At 48.1% G+C, this 23,716-nt stretch overlaps 7 protein-coding genes across 7 annotated transcripts; 6 read left to right on the forward strand and 1 right to left on the reverse strand.

Moving 5' to 3' along the window:
• Positions 1 to 125: 125 nt before the first annotated feature.
• P170DRAFT_506686 (putative nuclear envelope pore membrane protein) lies at positions 126 to 4,485 on the forward strand. The gene is made up of 5 exons (XM_024854407.1): positions 126 to 265; positions 393 to 879; positions 939 to 1,087; positions 1,148 to 4,117; positions 4,180 to 4,485. The coding sequence occupies exons 2-5, from the start codon at positions 442 to 444 to the stop codon at positions 4,361 to 4,363; spliced, it is 3,741 nt and encodes a 1,246-aa protein (XP_024707050.1). The 5' UTR covers positions 126 to 265; positions 393 to 441; the 3' UTR covers positions 4,364 to 4,485.
• Positions 4,486 to 4,568: 83 nt separating this feature from the next.
• On the reverse strand, positions 4,569 to 7,769 carry P170DRAFT_471670 (rRNA-processing protein UTP22; the record flags this gene model as incomplete). The annotated part of the gene is made up of 1 exon (XM_024852862.1): positions 4,569 to 7,769. One exon carries the CDS (start codon positions 7,767 to 7,769, stop codon positions 4,569 to 4,571), a length of 3,201 nt encoding a protein of 1,066 aa, XP_024707051.1.
• A 772-nt stretch (positions 7,770 to 8,541) lies between these two features.
• Positions 8,542 to 11,082, forward strand: P170DRAFT_433622 (cystathionine gamma-synthase). The gene is made up of 4 exons (XM_024848538.1): positions 8,542 to 8,718; positions 8,887 to 10,297; positions 10,357 to 10,540; positions 10,600 to 11,082. The coding sequence occupies exons 1-4, from the start codon at positions 8,674 to 8,676 to the stop codon at positions 10,838 to 10,840; spliced, it is 1,881 nt and encodes a 626-aa protein (XP_024707052.1). The 5' UTR covers positions 8,542 to 8,673; the 3' UTR covers positions 10,841 to 11,082.
• Positions 11,083 to 11,688: 606 nt separating this feature from the next.
• Positions 11,689 to 12,766, forward strand: P170DRAFT_506689 (mitochondrial 54S ribosomal protein mL58). The gene is made up of 2 exons (XM_024854408.1): positions 11,689 to 11,747; positions 11,842 to 12,766. Exon 2 carries the CDS (start codon positions 11,932 to 11,934, stop codon positions 12,535 to 12,537), a length of 606 nt encoding a protein of 201 aa, XP_024707053.1. The 5' UTR covers positions 11,689 to 11,747; positions 11,842 to 11,931; the 3' UTR covers positions 12,538 to 12,766.
• Positions 12,767 to 13,016: 250 nt separating this feature from the next.
• Positions 13,017 to 15,322, forward strand: P170DRAFT_433624 (M20 family dipeptidase). Its single transcript, XM_024848539.1, has 5 exons — positions 13,017 to 13,306; positions 13,479 to 13,510; positions 13,588 to 13,655; positions 13,722 to 14,839; positions 14,936 to 15,322. Exons 1-5 carry the CDS (start codon positions 13,275 to 13,277, stop codon positions 15,117 to 15,119), a joined length of 1,434 nt encoding a protein of 477 aa, XP_024707054.1. The 5' UTR covers positions 13,017 to 13,274; the 3' UTR covers positions 15,120 to 15,322.
• A 120-nt stretch (positions 15,323 to 15,442) lies between these two features.
• P170DRAFT_401227 (DNA repair protein SMC6) lies at positions 15,443 to 19,886 on the forward strand. The gene is made up of 11 exons (XM_024846363.1): positions 15,443 to 15,735; positions 15,804 to 16,210; positions 16,261 to 16,780; positions 16,834 to 17,061; positions 17,113 to 18,689; positions 18,745 to 18,847; positions 18,980 to 19,138; positions 19,203 to 19,342; positions 19,399 to 19,447; positions 19,509 to 19,606; positions 19,660 to 19,886. Exons 1-11 carry the CDS (start codon positions 15,643 to 15,645, stop codon positions 19,706 to 19,708), a joined length of 3,423 nt encoding a protein of 1,140 aa, XP_024707055.1. The 5' UTR covers positions 15,443 to 15,642; the 3' UTR covers positions 19,709 to 19,886.
• Positions 19,887 to 20,592: 706 nt separating this feature from the next.
• dhh1 (DExD/H-box ATP-dependent RNA helicase DHH1) lies at positions 20,593 to 22,679 on the forward strand. Its single transcript, XM_024855416.1, has 4 exons — positions 20,593 to 20,795; positions 20,862 to 20,934; positions 20,992 to 21,588; positions 21,645 to 22,679. The coding sequence occupies exons 1-4, from the start codon at positions 20,752 to 20,754 to the stop codon at positions 22,458 to 22,460; spliced, it is 1,530 nt and encodes a 509-aa protein (XP_024707056.1). The 5' UTR covers positions 20,593 to 20,751; the 3' UTR covers positions 22,461 to 22,679.
• The last annotated feature ends 1,037 nt before the right edge of the window (positions 22,680 to 23,716 follow it).

A 23,716-nucleotide genomic window follows, 5' to 3' on the forward strand; every position in this document is an offset into this window, starting at 1 on the left:
GTACTCATACTCACCGAGCAGGCACATCTGCACCGCTGATTGGACAAAGCTCCAGCTCGGACGCGACTCCACGCGTTTTCGGCATTTCACTTCCATCATTCATTCATTCATTCATTCATCCTTCCCTCTCCCCCCTCCTTCGACATCTCTCCAATCCAGGTTGGACTCATCATTCCATTCATTGTCTGAGCCTCGTTATCGGAGAGGGCCTAGGCAATCTCTTCAACACCCGGAAGGGCATACAGTTTATTACCTTGTATGCTAGGTAGGGTTTTTAATATTTTTTTCTCCCTTTTTTTTTGCCCTCCGTCTATCTTCCGTCTCCCCCTTCAACCCGCACACGCCAAACAACTGCGTTACGGTTCATCTCTGACGGGGATTTCTCGTTGTAGGTTGAAGTGAAATTTGTTATTCGTGGCGAGCCCGCGACCACAGCATGCCATGAACGGGACTCCCCGACTCCGCTCTGCCTTCCCTCAAACGCCGCAGACAACGCAAAGAACTCGAGCTTATAAAACGCCGCCACCTCGACCAACATCCCAAGAACCCGGATTACGGAAAGCCTCGACCGCATCGCCAGCTGCCCCCGATGCACCCTCACCCCTCATTCCAACCGGGATCGTAGATGCCCCGTCACAACGCCTCTATGTCGTGGCTTTCTACTTGGCGCTCCATGCGTGGCGAGTGTATGAATCTCTGAGCGCTTCCGACGATCTGGACTCCACCTGGTTGTTTCTCAAATGGGCTTCGATTGATGGCGTTTTTCTCTTCGGGCTCCAGGCACTCCGTATACCTTGGCTGGAATGGACCTTTCCAACGACACTAGCTGCATTTCTTCTTCATGCAGTCGGCAATGTGTTCTTGATGTTCCGCATCCCCGTAGGCTCTCCCCCCCTTGGGTCTACCTTTTATGGACATTTCACTAACCTGCGGGTCAGATTCCGGTGGGTGTCTGGTTATCTGGGATGGTCAAAATGGCTTATGATAGGGAATTATCCATATCCGAACGAAGTGTCAAGCCTGGAGATATCATTCATAATGCATCCCTCATTTTGGGAAAGCAGATAGTCCATATCTTACCAGAAGGGTAAGTTTTCCCTGTTAAACCGCCTGACTATCTTGCCGTGGCGAATACTGACGAATGTAGGTCTGCCGTGCTAAATCCGGATCAAATCCCGCTGTGTATCAATTCGCACGGGAATACGGTCAATCTTCCCATCCGAATCAACCAGACAGATCCAATTGCGGTGGAGCTCTTGCGACTAGATTTCGATAGCGGGGAAAACCAGACTATTTCAATACCACCCAAGCAGCTGAAGCAATTAAAGCAGCAGTCGAAGCGTGAATCTACAAGTTTGCATCGTGATCTTCTTTTCCCGGTTCGGCAGCCTGGGATCTACCGCCTGACACGGGTAGTCGATGAGTCTAATCTCGACGTTCACATGCGAACATCCGATGCCCTCGTTGTTTCCTGTCCCCAGGCGCTGATCAAAAGTTCTCTCACGCACAAATGCAAGGGTGAGCTATCTAACCTAGTCCTTACGGTCGAAGGCACCCCGCCCTTGAAAATCAAATACAGCAGACAGGTGAACCGTCTCGATCGAGGATTCTCCTTCCAAAATATCCAATCGGATCATTTACGTTCGCCCCTCATAGGCCAGAGGAACTCGGCTGCCTTGTTCAGCTCCCGAGAGCCGGATGTCTCGTGGGCTCAAAGTCAGATCATCGAAGTTCCCCTGAACGAGTCGTTGAATGTCGGAGGGGATTGGCTTTACTCGATTGAGGAAGTACACGATGGTTGTGGGAATATCGCGAATTACTCGGCCTCTTCCCATGTCGCTGATCAATCATCTGCAAGCTCTTTGTCCCAATCGCATAAGTTCGCAGTCCATGAAAGGCCTCGGTTGTCCTTGCACGGTTGCAACGACCAACAGTTCTTGCAGGTCGCTCGAGGAGAGAGCGTAGACTTGCCAGTCAATTTTCACTCATCGGGACAACAATATGGCCAAGATGGCCCGTTCTCCCTTATCTACTCATACAATGGCAAAGAACAGGAGGGCGCCGACAATATACCAAATAAAATTCACAAGCTATCCCTCAAAAGTCTTGATCAGAAGCCACAGATCAAGGATCCGGGATGGTACAATTTGGAATATGTGTCCAGTCACTTCTGCCCTGGAGAAGTGCTGGAACCATCATCTTGCTACCTGCATAACCCACCAGAGCCAGAAGTTATTGTTAAGCATGAGAAGATATTTGATAAGTGCGCAAACAATCCGGTTGGCTTGTTGGTTGATCTGGACCTCACTGGATCGCCACCGTTTCGACTTAGATATACTGTGGAGCATGCAAAGGGCGTTGAGACAAAATCGCAAATCATCGACGGCCTACGTGCTCAGCTTGATTTTACACCATCAGAAGCCGGCTTCTATCGGTACCGCTTTCTAGACGTGGCGGATACGATTTATGCGCCTCGATCCTTGAAAGACAGAACGCCTGTCCTAGAACAGGATGTCAAGCCTCCGGCCTCTGCTCATTTCCTTGATTCGAGCGCCGTACGCAGGGCTTGTTTCGGCGAACCGGTATCAGTGGACGTGGCATTTGTTGGTGAGCTGCCGTGGACTTTGCAATATGAACTTGTGCACAATGGGAAGAAAACGAAGCATACTTTGAAGTCTGAGAGTGCAATCGCTAGTATCAAAACTGACAAGCTTGTCGGTGGCGGCGAGCACAGCCTCGTGCTCACAAACGTCAAGGATCGTTCGAACTGCAAACAAAACCTTAGGGATAGTATAAGAATCGACGCTCGCTCAAAGCCCCCCCAGGCGTCTTTTGGTGAAATCGAAAAGCGCCGAGATTATTCGGCCCTCCAAGGCTCGAGAGTTGATATTCCACTCAGACTAAGTGGCGAGCGGCCATGGGTAATTAAATACAGAGAAAGAAGCACCGATTCTGCAGTTATCGAAAAGACTTTCTGGCAGGAAAACAGCATTCTGTCGGTCAACCAAGAAGGACAGTACGAGCTTGTCGGGGTGGCCGACAGTTCTTGTCCCGGATCTGTCGATCAAGCAGCCAAGGATTTCAAGATTTCTTGGATACCTCGACCGCACATCACGACTGTGGATGGAGCTCCTGTGGGGGTCACCAGCACTATTGAGAAGCGCGATATTTGCCAGGGAGACGATGATAGCCTTGAGCTCCGCTTGTCAGGCAACCCACCGTACAGCATTCAGTATGAGCAACAACGAAAAGCAGGCCGTGGGTCGCCTTCTGTGCGCGTACAAACATTGAAGACAGCTTTACATGCAGCTTCTATGGAAATGGACACTTCCGAAGCTGGACTCTACACTTACAAATTCCGGGAAATCGGCGATAATCTCTACGATCACGATCCGAAGACTAACCCCGTCGTCGTGACCCAGAGAGTTAACCCTCTGCCGTCTGCGCGATTTGATGCACCGGGTCACATTTATGGGTTTTGCAAGGAGGATGTCAGCGGTGAAGAGCTGATTCCCATCACCCTCGAGGGGGTTCCGCCGTTTTCCCTCGAAATATCCGTCAAGCACCATTCGAAGGCCAAGGCGGAGATTGTATCAATCCCAAGCATCGGATCCAATCGACATAAACTCCCTATACCGAGACGCCATCTAGATTTGGGACAGCACGTCGTCAGCATCCATAAAGTGAGGGATGCACGAGGCTGCCAGCGAAGCATTGACTTTGACACATCGTCGGTGAGAGTCGCCGTATCCGACGTTCCCACAATAATCCCTCTTGAATCCAAGGTTGATTACTGCGTTGGGGAACGATTGTCTTTCTCGCTTTCCGGCCATGCTCCATTCGACGTGTTCTATACATTTGATGGGGCGTCCAGAAAAGCAAATTCTCGGACCACCGACTTCCGCCGCATTGCAGAAAGGCCCGGAGTGTTCACCATAACCGCTGTCAGTGACGGCGCGAGTGGGAAATGCCAGGCTCACAAAAACATCACCAAAACCATCCACGAAATGCCGAGTGTTCGGATCAGCCGGGGTCAAACCTCGATTGTCGACATACACGAAGGCGGAGAGGCCGAGCTGCACTTTGAGTTCTGGGGGACACCGCCGTTTGAATTCACGTACGTTTATGCTTGCTCCCTTTAACGGTCAATGCGACAAGACTAACAACGCTCGCTTTTAGGTACATCCGGAGTTCCAACCCCCAAAAAGGCAAGAAGCCAGAGATTCTGGACATTAAGCATGACATCTCGTACGAACACAAGAAAACGATCAGGACCTCAGATGAGGGAACGTATGAGGTTGTGGCAATCAAGGACAAATTCTGCTCCTTCTCTCAGACCCCCATCGAGAAGTCCGAGCGATAAAACCCCGGCTCCGGAAGAAAGGTAATGTCATTAATGTTCAAACTGGTTTCTTTCCCTTTCTCTCTTTTTTTTATGATCTAGAATATATATCTTTCGTTGGATTCAGTGACTCTATTCCTTTGCTTGTAGTTCAAAATAATAATGATTGCATTCACAGAGTGCTCGGAGTCGATTCGCCTATGAGAAAATATACTATAACTATAGATCACCCTGAATGCTGCCCAGCCTCAACACTGTCCACCAAAAGGGCGCCGAGGCGGGAAATTTCGTTCAAGATGGCAGCACGATTGACCACCACCTCCACTTCATCCCCCGTTTTCTCGGTGTCATCCGACACAACTGGGGATGTTGAATAGGCCATCTTCAGGTTCCAACTTTTGGCTTTCAAGATTTGGGGGTTCCAAAGCCCGGCAATCACGTCGCCTCGTTCGCCACCATAAAAAAAGTGCAGCTGTGGACTGTAGCAGGATTGCAAGTCACGTACGAGAGATCTCACTGCGCCAGCCTTGCTCCTGCCTCGGGTCGTGTCTTTCTGTAGATTCTTGTACTTGGTCGGCAGGGTTGAACCACTCTCCGAGATCCCCGGCCGCAGGGTGAGAATAAAATCATACGGCGCAAGGGAGGTGTGGAAAATATCCGATATGTCAAGGGCAGATGATTTCTCTCGCACCAGCTTCACGGCCGCCTTAGCCAACGTGGACATCCGAGCGGCCACGACCTTGGGAGGCATCTCGTGCTGAGTCCAAGTTACACCCTCCGGGTCAACGTCAGAAGCCACGAAGAGCGCAACGGAGTTCAGCGCCGGGTCGACATTGCGCCAAGCGGAAAAGCGAGTGCGAATCATTTCAATGACCTCATTGCTTAGCGCTCCACCCAGATCCACCATGAGGGGCTCTTGTTGCCAGTCCCATCGCGAGATCAAATGAAGCGTTCTCAGAAATCCAACCATAACACTTGATGGCGTTTCCCAGGGAAACGGTTGGGTAAATGTTCGCACAGCCAACAACTCAACTAGCTCCTCGCTGACATGGCCCGTAAAAAGGTGACAATCAAACCAGTGTTTCAGGAGACGAATGGTAGGCGACAATAAAGGAAAGCGAGTGCACAAAGTACGGATCGCCTGTGTCAAACGGGGGGTGTGAATGAATTGACGCTTATACTCCGACAATGCATAGGCAATTTCTTGTTTTGCCTGAGAACGAGGGCTCTTCGCCTTTAGCTGACGTTCCAATAAGGTCTGCTCCCGGTCATGATGGATTCGTAGGTGGAAGGTGACCCCAGACTCGTGGACAATTTCTAAGAAAGCATTGTTGAGGATTGGACTCGACTCGTTCTCCAGTCCCACTCTGCAGGATGAAGCAGTCCCGGATGACGTCAGACAGTCTCCTATCCTAACGAGAAAAGCGATTTTTGTCATTTGAATGGCCCCCAGGTCATCTGGCCAACGCATGGAGCTCTCAAACTGGAGAACAACATTCACCAATTCCTGTCGAGCACCGGAAACCGCCCTGGCATGAAGAGCTGTATATCGGAGAAAAGAACTGGCTGGGGCTAGATGCCTCACAGTCAGGGGAACTTCATCCATGCTATGTATTGATTTCTCCAGGGAACTGAAGGCATCGGTAACGGTCTGGAAAGGTGGGCTGGAGTACAGTAGTACTCCATCTCCATAGCTGCGAAGCTTCTCGTCATACTCATCGCCAATGTACGTTACCTCGTTTTCGCGGCAATTCAAATGACGATGCAGGATGTATATCAGGATCTGATGCACTATGGAGGATGACTGCGGTTGGTCAGTCCACACCAAACTTTCTCTAATGCTACCGTCTTTGAAGCGTCTCAGCTCAGCCTTATCGCCCCAGAAGGATCGAAATGAGGCAGCCTCCTCTTTTTCTTCTGCAGACGGGCCATGATCAACGACACGAGCAGCATTGTCGGCATTCAATAACAACCCGACATGGAGGCTTCCGCCTCCTGCTTTCCGATGGGCTTTTGTCTCGACGGACCAAGGGTCGACACAGTTACCAAAAAGATAGATAAGCTCGGCTCGGTCATTCAAAGCCCTTTTCAGCACCTCGTAGATTGTGCGCTGATTGTGCAGCCCTTGTAGGACATTGCTGCCATCGACCAAGGGAAGGGTAGCAATTCGATCGAACCTGAACAGAGATTCATTTACCTTGAAGATGAAAACTCTTTCAAAATTATCATCACGAGATTCGTTCAACATTTTCAGGGTGGTTTCAGCTTCGCGGCGAAGAAATCCATATGACCAAGGTGTCATCTTGTAGAGCACGTTCAGACCCTTCACGCCATCGAAGACCACAGGTCCATCACCGGGAGATTGAAGATCTTGGCAAGATAGCAATAGGGGTTTTGTCAGGTCTTTGCCAGCAAGAAATTGAATAGTCGCTTTGAAAAGCTGATAGCTACTGTATGATTTAAGAAGGACTGGTTTGCCGTTGGGACCCCCGCCTTCAAACAAGAGAGACATGAGCGCTGTCCACTCGAATCCTCCGAATCCACCAGTTTGGATGGAGGAGCCAAATCCTCGTTGCTGGAGCCAAGTTCGACCAAGGATACAAGCGTCTCTAAAAGACTCACAATTCCGGGCAGCCGAGTATAGCGACTTATGAAACTGTGCCACCGTGGCCTCGGAGCGGAGGGCTGCATTGTAGAATGGCGTGGATTCTTTAGGCTCCGTCGTTTCCGTTGTGCCTTGTCGGATATTATTCTTCATCGGTAAAGTTCGGGATATGGGAAATAGTGTATCTTCAATTGCCGTAATGATACGAATCTGTGGTTTCGCAGATCTGGAATCTTTGGGTGCCTCCGTGGGCGTGAGAATAATCACAGGGCGAAGACTATCCCCATCTTGTAAACCAAATTTGATCTCGAGATTATGACCTTCTGTTTCCTTGATACCGGCTGCAAGACAAGCGATGTAGTAAGCTCTCTTGTGGAAGAATCTATGATTGGTATAATCCTTTTCCTGGAAAAGTAGCTTCGGCATAGTCACTGCGAGGTCGACCGTGAAAGGTCCTGCCGATTTTGCGCCCGTCCTCAGGCTAAAGCTTCCCACAACATTGACATTTGTCGGCTTCAAATATGAAACTGAGTATTTTGTATCTCTGACAGGACGAGGCTGAGGGTACGGGACGATAATGCTATGAGTGTTGCGTAACTCTTTCTCGGCTTCCAGAGGGGCTTTGGCAGGCCTTTCCGGGATGTTTTCAATGGTTTCTTTCAGTTTGTGAAGAGTATTCTGGAGCCTTGCGACTTGTTTATCATAGTTTGGTCTCAAATCTGCAAGTAGGTCGTCCAATTGTAACTTGAAGAGATTGGACTTGTAGAAACCACTCGCCTGTGCTAATTCCGCAGAGCGATCGCTTGGAACTCGTTTGGTCATGGTGAAATTATCCTCATTTGGTTTCGAAATTTGAGCGATACCGATTGCTTCTGAGGATGAGCTCAATTTTCTCCTCTTTGGAGTATGCGACATCCTGGTGGCACCTCCAAAAAAAAATTGTAGCAAAGGAATAAGGGTAAAGGAATCTAAGCCAAGTCAAATTGACTATTTTGTGAGGTGAGGGGTATTGCACAGAAAATGTGAATTTCTATGAGCGACAGCCTGTTGTACTTGGGTTTTGTGAGCCTTTCAACAAAAAAAAAAAAAAAAAAAGAGAGAGAGAGACGGTGACAAACCTCCGGGATTGCAACTGCACGTGATTATGACGGTTCAAGACTTCGGATACAGATACTATTACCTAGGTACCTGGTACCTAGGTAAGGTAGATAGCGTAATCAAGTATGTAAAGCACATGTAACATCCATGCCACCCACTACAGAGAGCTGTACCTTTGCACTACCTGGTTAAAAAAAAGGTATCTACCTAGACAGCGCAGTAGATGTTTCTGTCTAGGTACAGTACATAATAATATCTGGTATCACCATACCTACCTACAGTACAGAGTGATAGTACCTGGTATCCATCGTGCATAGGTGTGTAATGTACTGTACATACTTACTTACATGTCTGGGTACCTTCTCCGTACGGTACTGTTTACGTACGGAATGTGGTATCTGGAACTGCAAATTGTGAAATTGTGGGTACATTACATTTCTTAGGTACAAACCCGTCGCCGAAGTCGCTCTCTCTTCCCCGCCATTACTCATTACTCATTTCCTATCTGCCTCCCCAGCTGCTTGAATGCCTAAGTGCCCGGAATTCTCGCTATCCTTCATTGAACCCCAATTCTGACGATTTTGCGTCGAGACCTCCAAGGACAACTTCAAATCTAACTCCGCCCACAATGCTCCAGGATGTTGGGGGCACTGTTCCCCCAAACACTGACCATGTTCGTTGCCCCTCATCGTAGCTTTTCACTGTTCCCTCCCCTCCAAATTGGCTCTGCCTTAGGTCTGGAAGAGATTCAGCTTCTCGTCTGCCTTGTTGCCAGTGACTTAGCGATCTGTTCGGGCTACTTTCTTTGAAAATTAATACCAAACTGCTAACTGAAAGCAAGGCAGTCAGTGTATCCCTGCCGACATGGAAAGCCAATGTTGCCTACGAAGAAGGAGAACCGTGGGTGATCGATAAGATGCAATGTGGCTATCCTCGATTCTTTGTCCATCCGATCATTCAGGAGCTCGCAAAGGAAGTGGTACTGCGCCACGGGCGGCCAGAAACAGAAACCGCTATGCTGTTTCCGTCTCCGAAAACGGCACGAACATGTTATTCGTTCTTTCTGTCGAGATTATCCGGCGCCGAATCGCTGAAGGTTCGGCTCATAGACCTTGCACCCCCTTCTCACACGGACCTCCAGTCTCCTACTGTCACCTCACTCTTATCGGGTGTTATTTATCCGAAGGAGTATGGGCCAATTGCCAAGCAAGTGTGGCAGCACTCCGGCAGTGGTATATCAAGTCGCCGAGGTGAATTCTGTCTCGACGCTTTGCGAGATGGCTTTCTGCAAGAAAAGAAAGACATGGATTTGGAAACGACGTCACAAAGGATCTGCAAGGGCCCGCGGAGGTACCAGGGGAAGGACTCGGTCACCGAACTCGTTCGAGGGACCGGGCCACAGCCTACGGCACCGAACCCATCAGCCACAACCAGTGGATCACAAGAAGGGCGCGAGTATGCTCAGTTCATTGAAGAACGTTTTGGTCGGAATCTCAGCACCTCCCTATCCCAGCAAGCCAAAGTGGCTGTTCGCAAGCGAATCGCGGGTGTTCTAACGGCGAATGTCGATTTGAGCGAAGCCCTGCAAAAGACCGCTGGGGAAGGCAGAATAGCAGGGCTGAGCGAGTCGGACGTTTATATCTTTCCATCAGGGATGAACGCCATTTTCAGTACGCATCAAATGCTGCTCAGTGCAAGAAGTGCTATGAAAAGCGTATGCTTTGGATTTCCATACATTGACACACTAAAAACTCTGGAAAAATGGGGACCCGGCTGCCTATTCTATGGGAACGGCTCATCTGAGGATCTGGATGACTTGGAATTGCGTTTAGACAATGGTGAAAGGTTTCTGGCGCTTTTCACTGAATTCCCCGGAAATCCACTACTGAAATCGCCCGACCTTCGACGTATTCGTGCCCTTGCGGATAAGCATGACTTTGCTGTTGTGGTGGATGAAACGGTGGGCAATTTTATCAACATCAATGTTTTACCATACGCCGATGTTGTCGTCAGCAGCCTGACAAAAATATTCAGTGGGGATAGCAATGTCATGGGAGGAAGTGCTGTTCTCAACCCACACGCTCGTTATTATCAGTCTTTGAAGGAAACCTTTTCCCGAGAATATGAGGACAACCTTTGGGCAGAAGATGCTGTTTTTCTGGAACGGAACAGTCGTGATTTTGTGTCCAGAATTGAGAAAATAAATCAAACTACAGATGAGATAACAGAGATGCTAAGGAATTCCTCACTCGGTAAGCTTGTGTTGTTATCTGTTGGACCTAACATTTAACTAATCTGTGCCGCCGTGCAGTTAAAAATGTTTATTATCCGAAATACAGCCCATCGAAGCCATTCTACGATGCGTTTCGCAACCCTAATGGTGGTTATGGTGGTCTCTTCTCTGTTACCTTCTATTCTACGGCTGCTGCGGCCGCTTTCTTTGATTGCCTTGAAGTGTTGAAAGGCCCTAGTCTTGGCACAAATTTTACCTTGGGGTAGGTTTGGATCGCTTAGGTATATTTCCATTTGAGGCTCATGCTTACCATTTACCCAGCTCGCCGTACACCCTTCTAGCCCACTACGGCGAACTTGACTGGGTATGTTTGTCAAGAATGCATAAAACCCTTTTCTTTCACCCATTCCAGAACTTCAGGTCTTCTAACCAGTCTATACAGGCGAGCTCCTTTGGAGTGGAATTTGACTTGGTCAGGATAAGTGTTGGTCTGGAAGAGGTATCGGACCTCCGCGACAGAATACAAAAGGCCCTAGATGCTGCGGCAAGCGCTCGGGCATAGACATGGATGGTCCGAGGATCTTGGTGTAGGAAATGAATTCGATAACAATGAAGTATCCAATCTGCCTTTACAAACATCTGACTACATTGCGACTAAAACAAATTTCACTCGGGTGAGACGATTTTTACTACCCTATGGCTATGGACATACTATTCTATATCAACCAATGTGGTGTGGCGAGGCTCAAGTACTTTTGACTATTAGGTTGCCATTGACCATCTTTAAAATAAGTTCAGATCCTTGTCCGCGCTGCCTCGAGGGTGCCGGCCTGAAGCTAGAATCGACGCTGTTCAAGACCTCTCTCTTTTTATTTTATTTTTTTGATACAATGTCCTCTGACTCTTCGTGTTTAAGTGGTATGTAAATATACATTATCTGCCTGAATACTAACACAAAAATTACAAAAGTTACTGATGCATATACGGTATCCATGGACACCTATCTATTACCAGACAAAGAGAAAAACCTAGAGGGTAATAGGTAAGGTACCTACCTAAGGTATTTCTCAGGATACTGTTCAGCGGGTTCATACCTTACCTGCCTAGGTACCAGTAGTTTAGGTAGGTACCTAGGTACTGTGTATTATTTCACTCGAAGTACTCATGTATTGTACAGTATATATGTAATGTATTAGATGATGTGCATACAAAATAAGGTACGGAGTACTTTATACCTAAGGCACATTACTTTAGATACTGGTAGGTAACTAAGTACATTACATACATTAGCTGGATACTGATAATTTTGTATTATTACAGTGGTATTGATTACCCGGGCTGTCACGGGACTCGCGCGGCTTGGGCGAAAAGTCCATCTCAAAACTTACACCAGTCTCTTCGGCCAGCCTATCTTAATTCCATCTCCCATTGAACCAAAAGCATGCTATCAACCTAGCCAATCTGTGCTTGTATGGACTTTTCCCCCGCAGCTTATACTCCCCCCTTCTATTTATCTAAACAACGAAGTTTGAATATGCTAACAGTTGTATCTGGTTATTGTAGTCACTACGATTTAACGCGACGATTTGATCCTCGGCCCTCCTGGTTTCCTGTTGTGTCTCCGAGGAAATTACATTGCTGTCTATACTTGCAATGGTCGCCTCAGTCCTTATACCCAGGAGGCCTGTAATTGCCTTGCCATTTCTGCTTCCGCCTTCTTGCCACACCGCGACTCTTGCTCCCCGGCGGAATCAGTCCTCATACGGGCGCACTAAACAACGTCTGCGCGTGAAACCGGATGCTTCATTTGGATCTCCTACAAATCAGCCATATGACAATATCATTCACAACCCCCCTTCCAGTGCGCCTTCGGTCTACCATACACCTACGAAATTTCTTCCCTCCAATGATGCCCGAAGAGCGCTACGTGCCCATGCTGGGGTGAAATCCGAGGGACCCGAAGAACTTCCTCCTGTGTTCAAGGCATCTACCCAGAAGAAATATCACTTGAACCCGTCGGACATAGAGGAGATTCGCAAGCTACGACTCAGCGATCCGATGATGTGGAGCCGGTGGAAACTGGCCAAGCGCTTCGATTGTTCCCCCATGTTCATTGCAATGGTATGCGAAGCTAGCCCGCAGAAGAAAGAGATACAACGACATGTTTTGGAGGCCGTCCAATCGCGATGGGGTGCCAAACGTCGGATGGCCAGAGAAGACCGCCAGTTACGCAAGGAGTCCTGGGGAAGAAGTGAATAAGGGTGAGACTCCCCAAGATCCGCTGACCGGGCCCTGCCTCACTGCCGATAATCATCACCTCTTAACTTTTTCTTTTTTGCCATCTCATTTTCTATGAACATCTATCTGTGTGGCTAGAATCTCCTGTCTCGAACGGTGGCCTATTCAGGGAGGTGGTACTTGTGTATAAAATCCTGTATTTTAGCAATCTTACAACATGTCTGATCTGAACCATTTTGCTGCCAGCGGCGTTGCACTCTGGAAGCATTCAGTAAACACCAACTACGAACTCCGGTGTGGGCACTCCGTAGGTACCAGGGCTAGATAGCGCCTAGCAGATACTTAGACAAGTCCCCACGACCCGATCTGCCTATCAGCGCTGTCTTATTGATACATATGTAGCGCTTAGATGCGGCAAAGGCCCAGATCATTACCAGCCAGTAGTAGCCAAGTAAGGTGCCTCCTACCTAGGTAGGTAGCGAGGTAGGTAGGTACCAGTAGGTATCTACTCTAGTTTTTCTTCTATTCCGTCCCCGCTCTGAAAGGTAGCAATCGACTCGGGGGTACTTCTATTCTCTTCCGCAGCTGACCAAATGCCCCTCCCCCTCCGTCGTATCCCGGCGACACTTGGGGCATATAATAAGTCCTTTTCACATTTTCCTTCCCCTCCACGGACCCATTTGACACCTCACCTTGTCCCCAACATCTCTCATCTTCCCTTTCGTCGTTCATTCTACGGAAATATCAGTGATCGGAAAATGGCGCCACAGCTTGAACCTTTTTTCCAGCAGTAGGTGTTTTCTCTTCTTTTTCTCCCCACTCTTTTTTTTTTTTTTTTTTTTTTACAAATCTCCCCTATCCCATCCCCTCCATTGCCTGTCCTCCTTCCGCCGCTTCAAAAAGCGTATGGGGCAGGCCCCTGGGATTTCGGCACAGACAGGATTTAGCTAACTGGTATTCAGGGTCGATAATCTGTCCCCTACTTTCGTTGACCGTACGTCTATTAATCATCGATATCTCCCCTCCAGATATACTAACGGGAATTTTTTTTTTTTTTTTTTTTTTTACCAGGGTTGCGGAAAGCTGTTGCTATCCCATCTGTTTCTGCCCAGGATGAGAACCGAAAAGATGTTTTCAAAGTAAGTGATTATCAAACGTACGTGTCATTGTACAAGGACCAGTCGCTCATCTGTTCGGCTTTGAAGATGGCAGAATTCCTAGCCTCGGAGCTGGAATCCCTAGGAGCCGAGGTACAACAACGACCGCTCGGTAAACAACCGGGAAAAGAGCATCTCGAGCTTCCCCCAGTGGTCATTGCGCGTTATGGCAACGACAAGAATAAGCGGACCATCTTGGTCTACGGCCATTACGATGTGCAGCCTGCATTGAAGGAAGATGGCTGGGCTACGGAGCCTTTCGAGTTGACAGAGGACAGTCAAGGAAGGATGTACGGCCGTGGAAGCACCGACGACAAGGGCCCTGTATTGGGCTGGCTCAATGTGATTGAAGCGCATAAGAAAGCCGGGATCGAGCTACCTGTGAATCTTCTCTGTTGCTTCGAAGGAATGGAGGAGTATGGCTCTGAAGGTTTGGAGGAGTTTATCCAAGCCGAGAGCACGAAGTTTTTCAAGGATGCCGATGCCGTTTGCATCTCTGATAACTACTGGCTTGGGACCGAGAAGCCGTGCCTTACCTACGGGCTGCGTGGCTGTAATTATTACTCCATCAGTGTCTCGGGCCCTGCCCAAGATTTGCACAGCGGAGTCTTCGGTGGTTCTGCCCACGAGCCGATGACAGATCTGGTTCAAATTCTATCCAAACTTGTCGACACGCACGGTAGAATCTTGGTCCCAGGGCTCATGGATCTCGTCGAGCCGTTGACGGAGGATGAAAAACGCCTATATCCCGATATCAGCTACACAATGGAGAATTTGCACGAGTCATTGGGCAGCGAAACCGGCATCCACCCCACCAAGGAGCAGACTCTCATGGCCCGATGGAGATACCCATCCCTGTCTATTCACGGCATCGAAGGTGCATATTCGGCCCCCGGTGCGAAAACAGTCATTCCGGCTAAGGTCATTGGGAAATTCTCCATTCGAACCGTCCCAAACATGGAAAGCGCAGATGTCAACAAACTCGTTTTCGACTACATCCGGGCAGAGTTTGCCAAGCTAAACAGTAAGAACACATTGGATGTTTGGCTCCAGCACGACGGGAAGTGGTGGGTTGCCAGTCCGAAACACTGGAACTTCACGGCCGCGAGCAAAGCTGTGAAGCAAGTTTTCGGCGTTGAGCCAGACATGACCCGTGAAGGTGGCAGGTATGTTCCCCTGCGAAAGCTGCAACTCTCTCTTTCTTTCCTTTCTCCCCCAATCCCTGCTATAACAGCGATGTGATAAAATTGACACAAAATCAGCATTCCCGTCACTCTCAGCTTTGAACAAGCAACAGGTAAAAACGTTCTGCTTTTGCCTATGGGTAGCTCAACAGACGCTGCTCACTCCATAAACGAGAAGCTTGATAAAAGGAACTACATTGAGGGCTCTAAGCTTCTTGGTGCCTATCTGCATTATGTTTCGGAGGAGCCTATGAAGGCTTGATCTACTCGCCAGCTGACTTGTTGAAGACGAAGCATGGACTTTATGGCTTAGGTAAGTATATTGAGTGAAAATCCCTGGCTGTGGAGGTTTATCTATATGGTCTTAAATTGAAACTGGTACTGTACTTGAAAAAAAAAAATTGGTTCAGGAACTTCGTAGGGTAGGTACTACACAGTATGTATGTACAATGAAAAATTATGCGCCGTAAGTGTCGGTCCCATTATTATTAGGGAGCATTGGGCAGTATTTACCGTTGTGCCGACAAAGAACGCGTCGCTCGCTCGCGTGGGACCGCGACCCGCGACAAGCCTCCCCTCCCATCATCTTGCTTCATTATTAGCTCATCCAACAAAGGTGAAACCAACCGACTTAGCATGCTATCTGGCGGGCGCTCCTGAACCGTTGCTCTTATTGTCTCCCGGTCGTCTTTCTTTCTTTTTCCACCCACCCCTCGCTCTTGGTTTCATCCTGCGTGACTATGCATAACTTCAAGCGACTCTTCTAGTCGTGTCGCCTTGTCTAAATGCCATCTCTAAAGCGCCCTCGAACGTCCCCACGGGCTCCAGAATCCGATGACGAGAGCGAATCAGAAGTCTCTCCTGTCCGTTCTTATTTGGTATGCCGTCTTTGATAATGGGGGAGGGGGTTGTTTTTTTTCTCCAAGGAACTAACGTCAAAACAAAGCAAAAACGCACTCGGAGGTCTAACTCCTTAGCCACAGATGACAATAGTGGGGTCAGCGCCGATGATAATGAAGGACTCGATCCTGGTTTGATCAACGAGGCCCTTGGTGATGAAGAAGATGATTTAGAACTGCGCGCTACACAAGTGATTCAGGAGAAGTACTCCTTTGCCAGTGACGAGCCAAATGTGCCTGCTGAACATGGCATCCTTGAGCGGGTGGAATGCTACAACTTCATGTGCCATGATCGCTTCTATGTTGAGCTAGGTCCGCTGATAAATTTCATCGTCGGCAAAAATGGCAGTGGGAAAAGTGCAGTTCTTACGGCTATCACGCTCTGCCTCGGTGGTAAAGCTTCCGCCACTAATCGAGGCCAGAGCTTGAAAAGCTTCATTAAGGAAGGAAAGGAGTATGTCACTCCCCGGAGGTCTCATTCCAAGCATACTGATGCCCAACAAGGACTGCTACAATCGTTGTACGGATCAAAAATCAAGGCGACGGTGCATACATGCCGGACGACTACGGAAGATCAATTATCGTAGAACGCCACTTTTCGAAGAACGGCACCAGCGGCTTCAAGATAAAAGCGGAGAACGGACGCATAGTATCTACCAAAAAGGCAGAACTGGATTCTATCATTGACTTTTTCACCTTGCAATTCGACAATCCGATGAACGTGCTCTCACAGGATATGGCTCGTCAATTTCTGAGCACATCGAGTCCTGCTGAGAAGTACAAGTTCTTCGTAAAGGGGGTTCAATTAGAACAGCTCGACCAAGACTATCGGCTGATCGAGGAATCAGCGGATCAGATAGAAGAAAAACTCAGGAACAGGGAGCAAGATATTGAGCACTTGAAAAACCGCAGGGATGCGGCAAAACAAAAGCTTGACATCTCTGATCAACATGAATCTCTCAGGAATCGGCTCCGGAACACTCGAAGTCAAATGGCTTGGGCGCAAGTTGAAGAGCAAGAACAGGTCAGGGTTTCTTTTTTGAAAGCATCTAGGCATTCTTCTAAACATTATGGCAGATAAAAAGCTCTCTTGACGATGAACTCGTTCGCGCCCACGACAGGATAACAACTGCTGAAACTGAATTGCACGGGTTTGATGTGGCTATTCGGGCAGCTGAGAGCGAAACTGAAACTGCCTCGGAGTATGTTCAACAAGCCAAGCACAGAGTTGACGACGCACAGACGGAGCAGGAGAGAATGAAATCTGGGTGGGATGAAAAAATGAGTGAACGACATGACCTTCAGGTGCTTCCAACAATCTAGTGTGCTATTGCATGTCCTAACTGTTCTCTACAGGCTGAGCAACGTAAGATAAGGGAATATCTGAAGGCAGCAGAAACACGAATCAGCGAAACGCAAGAGAAAATCACCGAGGAGAATCAGCGGTTGGCTGAACTCCATGGGGGAAGTTACGCTCGGAAACAGGAACAACTAGAAGAGGCTCGATCCGAGGCTGTCCAGCTTCGAGAACAGTACGATGAGCACCGACGCGAGCATGGTCGCCTCAATCGGGAACTAGAAGAAGCCAGCAAGGCGGTTACCATGGCATCTACTCCGATCAGCAAAGCCAGGGCAGATGTGGAGCAAGCTGAATCTCGTTTAAGCATTCTCAACGAAGAAGGGGGTATTAAAAACTCGGGGTTTCATGCAAAGATGCCCGGGCTTCTAAGGGCAATTCACCAGGAGCGAGCATTCAACAGACAGCCCGTCGGCCCCATTGGAAACCACGTGACCCTGTTGAGGCCCGAATGGTCATCGATACTCGAGAACTCTCTCGGTGCGACTTTAAACAGTTTCATCGTTACTTCAAAAAGAGACATGAATATTCTCTCAAAGATCATGCAGAAAGTCAATTGCGTGTGTCCAATATTCATAGGGAGTGATGGGATTCTTGACACATCGGAACACGAGCCAGACTCTCACTTTGACACCGCATTACGAATTCTCCAAATCGACAATGAATTAGTCCGCCGCCAACTGATCATCAACCATGGCATAGAACAGATGCTATTGATTGAGAAACTGGATGAGGCATCCTCTGTGTTGTTCGATGGGCAAAGACCCAGGAATGTAAAACGCTGCTATTGTATTGATCAAGCAGACAGACGGCGTGGCATTCATCTCTCTTACAGTCGTACTGGCGAGCCAAGCCAGGCCCCTGTATCGGTGTACAACGGAAATCCGCGAATGAAGTCTGACCTGGCTTCTCAAATTAGGGTTCAACGTGACGTGGTGTCGGATCTGAAACGCAATCTAAATGACTTGGACCAAAACCTCCGTCTTGCCCGAGCACAAGTGGAGAGTTGCAGGCAAGCTCGCACAAGACACGAAAGAAAAACAAACGACTTGCGCGTTTCCATGCAGCAGAAGGAAGATCTCGTCGAAGAACTCTCAGGCGCACTTGATAGAGAAGCGGTAGAGGATGGACATCTTGATGTGCTGCGGGCTACTCTTGAAGAGGCCGAGGAAGAGGAGCGTCTTAATTCAGGATCATTGCAGGACAGCATCAGTGCAATGAAAACAATGATGACGGAGCTGAAAGCAATACAGCAACAGCTCGCTGCAAAAGACGCCGACATTCTTGCTTTAAAGGAACAAGTCCGAGTTGCTCAAAGCGAGGAACTCCTAGGGACAGAGAAACGTCGGAGCATCATCAGCGACAAGAATGCTGCTTTGGATCGAATCCAGGAGTTAAAGCGAGAGAGTGAAAGCATTTCCCAGGAAAGAGAAGAGGTTGCTGCTCGCATCCTCGACTACAGTGAGAAGGCTAATTTGGTTTCGCCACGAGTCGCCATCTCCGAGGGTGAAACGCCTGACAGTTTGGACAAAAAGCTTGACAAGCTTTACAAAGACGTCCAGCGATACAATGAGCAGTAAGTTCTAATCTGTGAGCTGTATACTGGTGCCGGGTACTAACCAAAGGTCTAGGTTAGGAGCGTCTCGAGATGAGATTGCTTCTGAAGCCGAGAGAACTGCTGCTGATCATGAACGAGCTTTAAGACAAGTACGAGAGTTCAAACTACTTGCAAATGTAAGTCTATTCTCGTCATTCTTTTCCTGTGCTGTTTTTCAATTATTTTGCATCCTTTTTTTTTTCCGGGAAAAAGAAGCGAGCTGGTCCTTTACCTCAGGGCCTTGTGGTTAACAAGCGAGCTGTCAACAGGTTCTGAAAGCAACTCTTGAATATCGTCAAAAGCGTTGGAAAATCTTCAGATCACATATTTCATCCCGTGCCAAAGCACAATTTACATACCTCTTGAGTGAAAGGAGTTTTCGCGGCCGACTCTTGACTGATCATGAAAGCAAACTACTTGATCTACAGGTTTGTGCTGCCCTTGTTGCTCTCAATGCCACCATTATCATAATTAGCTGATGGCGTACTGTAGGTCGAGCCTGACATAACAAAAGACAGCACTGGTCGTGGTGCAAAAACTCTTTCTGGGGGTGAGAAATCATTCTCCCAAGTCTGTCTACTCTTGGCACTTTGGGAGGCCATGGGTTCTCCAATCCGTTGTTTGGATGAATTGTAAGCGGTGACAAAAAAAAATCCATGACAAACAGCGCTAACCTCCTAATCTACAGTGATGTGTATATGGACCACATCAATAGAAAGATGGCCATTGATATGCTTGTAAGGGATTTCCCTACCTTAACCCAGACCCATCATGATTTGCTAAACCAACCCTTGATAGATGCTCGCTGCGAGGCGGTCAATTGGCCGGCAGTTTATTCTTATCACGCCAGGGTCAAGAGCTGAAATTAGCTTCGCACCTGATGTTCGAGTCAAGGAGTGAGTGAACCTTCAGTGGGCTGGGAATGTCATAGCTAACAGATATTTTCTAGACTAGCTGAGCCCGAGCGAGGGCAAACTAGATTGTCGTTTCGACGGTAATCAAGAAGTCCCCAAGTTCCGTGCCTCTTGCCGTTCTTGGTCTTTCTCTCCAGGGCAAAGGCGTCATCAGCAGCTGAGCCTAGGGTGCTTGGATTTCGTTGGTATAAGGAGATCTATGATAATAAACAGCCAACCTAGAATACCTACTTTTCTTAGAAACCTCACATGAGAGCGTGGCGTTAGCATCAGTCCATATCACCAGCAGCATCTCAGTAAAACCACCTGGAGAGTGCCTTACCTACCGTAGATACTCCATAGGTACCTAGGTACTCTGCATACATACCTACCTTACATGCATACACGGGTACCTTACCTTACCTTACCTCTGTGGGTGTATTGAAAACCGGTACAAGGCTAGGTAAGAACAGTAAGGTAAGATACCGTAGTATCATCGTTCTGTATGTATGTACTGTACATACGTCATACATACCACCTACCTTACCTACCTAGGTACCGTAGGTAGGTAGCATCATCAATGTACAGTACCTTCATTACAATACCCAAAAGGAAAAGGAAAAGAAAAAAACTCAGGCGGTAGGGTCCTTGTTACCGCTTCCAGAGCAAGTAACATTATTAGTTCCCTTTCTTTCCTCTCTCCAGTATTTGAGATTGAGCTTCCACCTCACTCCAAACCCCCTCCAAATTCACCACCCTGCAAATCTTCGCTTGACCAGAACAACCGAAAATCCTCTTGTCGATCCGCTTCTATCTTGACACCAACCTGAAAATAATACAGATAAATTCCGCATCTACTGTCTGTCCGGCAGGTTCGTTTGCTTGACCTCCGAGCCTGTCGATTTGCCCATCGCCAAACCCAACTTGTGTGCACGTGCAGCACGGTCGAGTCCACTTCCTTCTTTTTGTCCGCCTCTTCACATCTACTACTGTCCGATTTGATAACAAAACCCGCCCACCAACGCTCCCATTCGCCATATTCTTCAACGACTATCCTTCACTTTCTCCGCGTTACATCTTGGAACCTACGACCTCAAGACAGATAAAATACCTCGCTCCACTTTCGCCAATCCAAGCAATTGATCACCATGGCCGATGCTCTTGCCGCACAATTGAATAACACAAGCTTAGGGTATGTCACTATGACATTCTTAATTGTATTAACCGGTGCGAGTGTCTCCTAATAGTGTTGCCTTAGGGAAGCAAACTCGGAGGGGAAATGGAGAGAACAAATAAAAGCTCCTGCTAAAGATGGAAGACCGCAGACTGAGGTTTGACCTGCCTCGGACTTCCCTACTCTGTGCTAGTTACACGCTAACTGGGCTTAGGATGTCACTGCTACCAAGGGGCTTGAATTTGAAGACTTCTATATCAAACGCGAACTTATGATGGGTATTTTCGAGGCGGGCTTCGAAAAGCCTTCGCCCATCCAAGAAGAAACGATCCCGGTCGCTCTCACTGGCCGAGATATCCTGGCGCGAGCGAAAAACGGCACGGGAAAAACGGCCGCTTTTGTCATTCCTACCCTTGAGCGCATCAACCCTAAGAGCACAAAAACCCAGGCCTTGATCCTAGTTCCAACAAGAGAATTGGCACTTCAAACATCTCACGTTTGCAAAACCCTCGGAAAACATCTGGGAATCAATGTCATGGTAACTACAGGAGGAACTGGCCTGATGGATGACATCATCAGATTGAATGATGCTGTCCATATTCTTGTTGGAACCCCGGGAAGAGTATTGGACCTCGCTAGCAAAGGCGTTGCCGATCTATCGGAATGTCCTACTTTCGTCATGGATGAGGCCGACAAGCTGCTGTCGCCTGAATTCACCCCTGTGATTGAGCAGCTCCTTTCCTTCCACCCGAAAGATCGCCAAGTCATGCTCTTCAGTGCCACATTCCCTATGATTGTGAAGTCATTCAAGGTAAATCATGCGTGTTCTCCTTGTGAACTCCGATTGGCTGACGGCTGGCATCACAGGACAAACACATGCGCAATCCCTATGAAATCAATCTGATGGACGAACTCACTCTCCGGGGTATCACGCAGTATTATGCATTTGTTGAAGAGAAACAAAAAGTCCACTGCTTAAATACCCTTTTCTCCAAGTTGCAAATAAATCAGTCGATCATTTTCTGCAACTCAACGAACCGAGTGGAACTGCTTGCCAAAAAAATCACTGAATTGGGTTATTCTTGCTTTTACTCACATGCAAGGATGCTCCAACAACACCGCAACCGGGTTTTCCATGACTTTCGAAATGGTGTCTGCCGCAATCTTGTCTGCTCGGACTTACTGACCCGTGGTATTGATATTCAAGCCGTAAATGTTGTCATAAACTTTGACTTCCCCAAAAATGCCGAAACCTACCTTCATCGGATTGGTCGATCCGGTCGTTTCGGGCATTTGGGTCTCGCGATCAACCTTATCAATTGGGATGACCGGTTCAATTTGTATAAGATTGAGCAGGAATTGGGGACTGAGATCCAGCCCATCCCGCAAAACATTGACAAGAAGCTCTATGTATACGACTCGCCGGACACCATTCCACGCCCTATTGCAAACCCCACACAAGCAAACCCGGCAGCAAACCCAACTCACAATCAGGGCCTTTCAGATCGTCGTCACAATCATCACCCCAATGGCAATCACTATCAATTTAGCCGGGGCCGAGGCTCCTACCGAGGGGGTCGCGGGCAGGGTCAACGCCGCAGCGTGCAAAACGAAACAAATAAGCTGAATGCTCCTCAGGGCCAGCAGCAGGGGGGTAAAGCCCAAGCAACCCAAGTGTCTTAGAAGAGAGGGAAAGAGCCACTCTGTATTAGGCCTTTTTGCAATCCTCTTTTTTTAACTCTAACCTTCTGGCTCGTGTTTGGGCCGGCAAGACACTGTTCATCGCTACCTTCCAGGCCAATTTCTACCGAACTGAACAAACTGTGCCAAGTCCTTTGCTCATATTCGCTTCCCCCAAATCCTATCTTTGTTCCAATGGCATGATAAATATGATGTGATCTGTATCATAATCCGCTTTCTATATCTTCCATTCTACCCCCTGTTCTTGAATTCATTCTTAACCTTTTTGCTATTCAGTTGTTTTTCCCCTCGCCAACCTCTTGGAGTTTGTCTCGTTCTGATCAATTTAGGGCAATGTTTCCCATGAGGCTGCGCTATCGTCCCTTTAGCTTTGTACATATGATGATTCATCACCGCATCCTGTGTTTCCTGGAGCACTCATGGCGTTTTTTATGACACGTTTCTGGCGTTTGGGAGTGGTGTTTCGGATGGAAATCCCTCAGCCAGTCGTCAGTTTCTTCCACTCAGGCTTCGGAGCTCTTTCTCTGCTGACTACGCTATACTGCTCGGGATCTTGTTCAAATTTTTTCACCAGAACGGCCAAGGCCCCGGGGATTCCCCAGCTATCCTCTACGTTCTTCTCTTCTTGTTTCAATGCTATTCACTGCTCTCTTGGTTGCGGTGTGACTCCTCACCTCTCCCCTCCCCTCCGCATCCAGGAGTTCACCAGATTCGCACAGCCAGCATGCTGATTACACTTCTATCTGATTTGGGTATTTGTGCCCTCGGTTGATTCAGTCTTGTTTACTCAAGGAGTGGGAATGTCTGAGTCTGCACCTTGTCCTTTGTCTAATCTTTCTCCACAATGAGGTCATTGAACTTGACTTGACCAGGAGGCGGAAGAACCCAACGTCGCCGTGAAACCCACCATACTAGCTTCGAGCAGACCGACGGACAAGAAGCAGGAGAAGGGATCCGTCAATTCTTGTTGAACAGAAAAAGAAACAGCCTTTTTCAACATAAAAAAACAAAACACAACAAAAAAAACACAACAAAACACAACACAACACAACAAAAAAGACCGTGAAGAAACAGGGGGGAGGAAAGACAAGAAAAAAGAAAAAAGAAAAAAAAAAGGAGGATTTCCGAGTCAATTCGAGCGCTGAGACTTGTTGACATTAGGTAGTCTTTAGACAGTTAGCTAGCCAAGACAATGAATGACAAAGAAATCCTCCAAACTGAGTTTTTGCGCGAGGGGT

The sequence above is a fragment of the Aspergillus steynii genome (genome assembly GCF_002849105.1).
Source record: "Aspergillus steynii IBT 23096 chromosome Unknown P170scaffold_2, whole genome shotgun sequence".
Taxonomy (NCBI): Eukaryota; Fungi; Ascomycota; class Eurotiomycetes; order Eurotiales; family Aspergillaceae; genus Aspergillus; species Aspergillus steynii.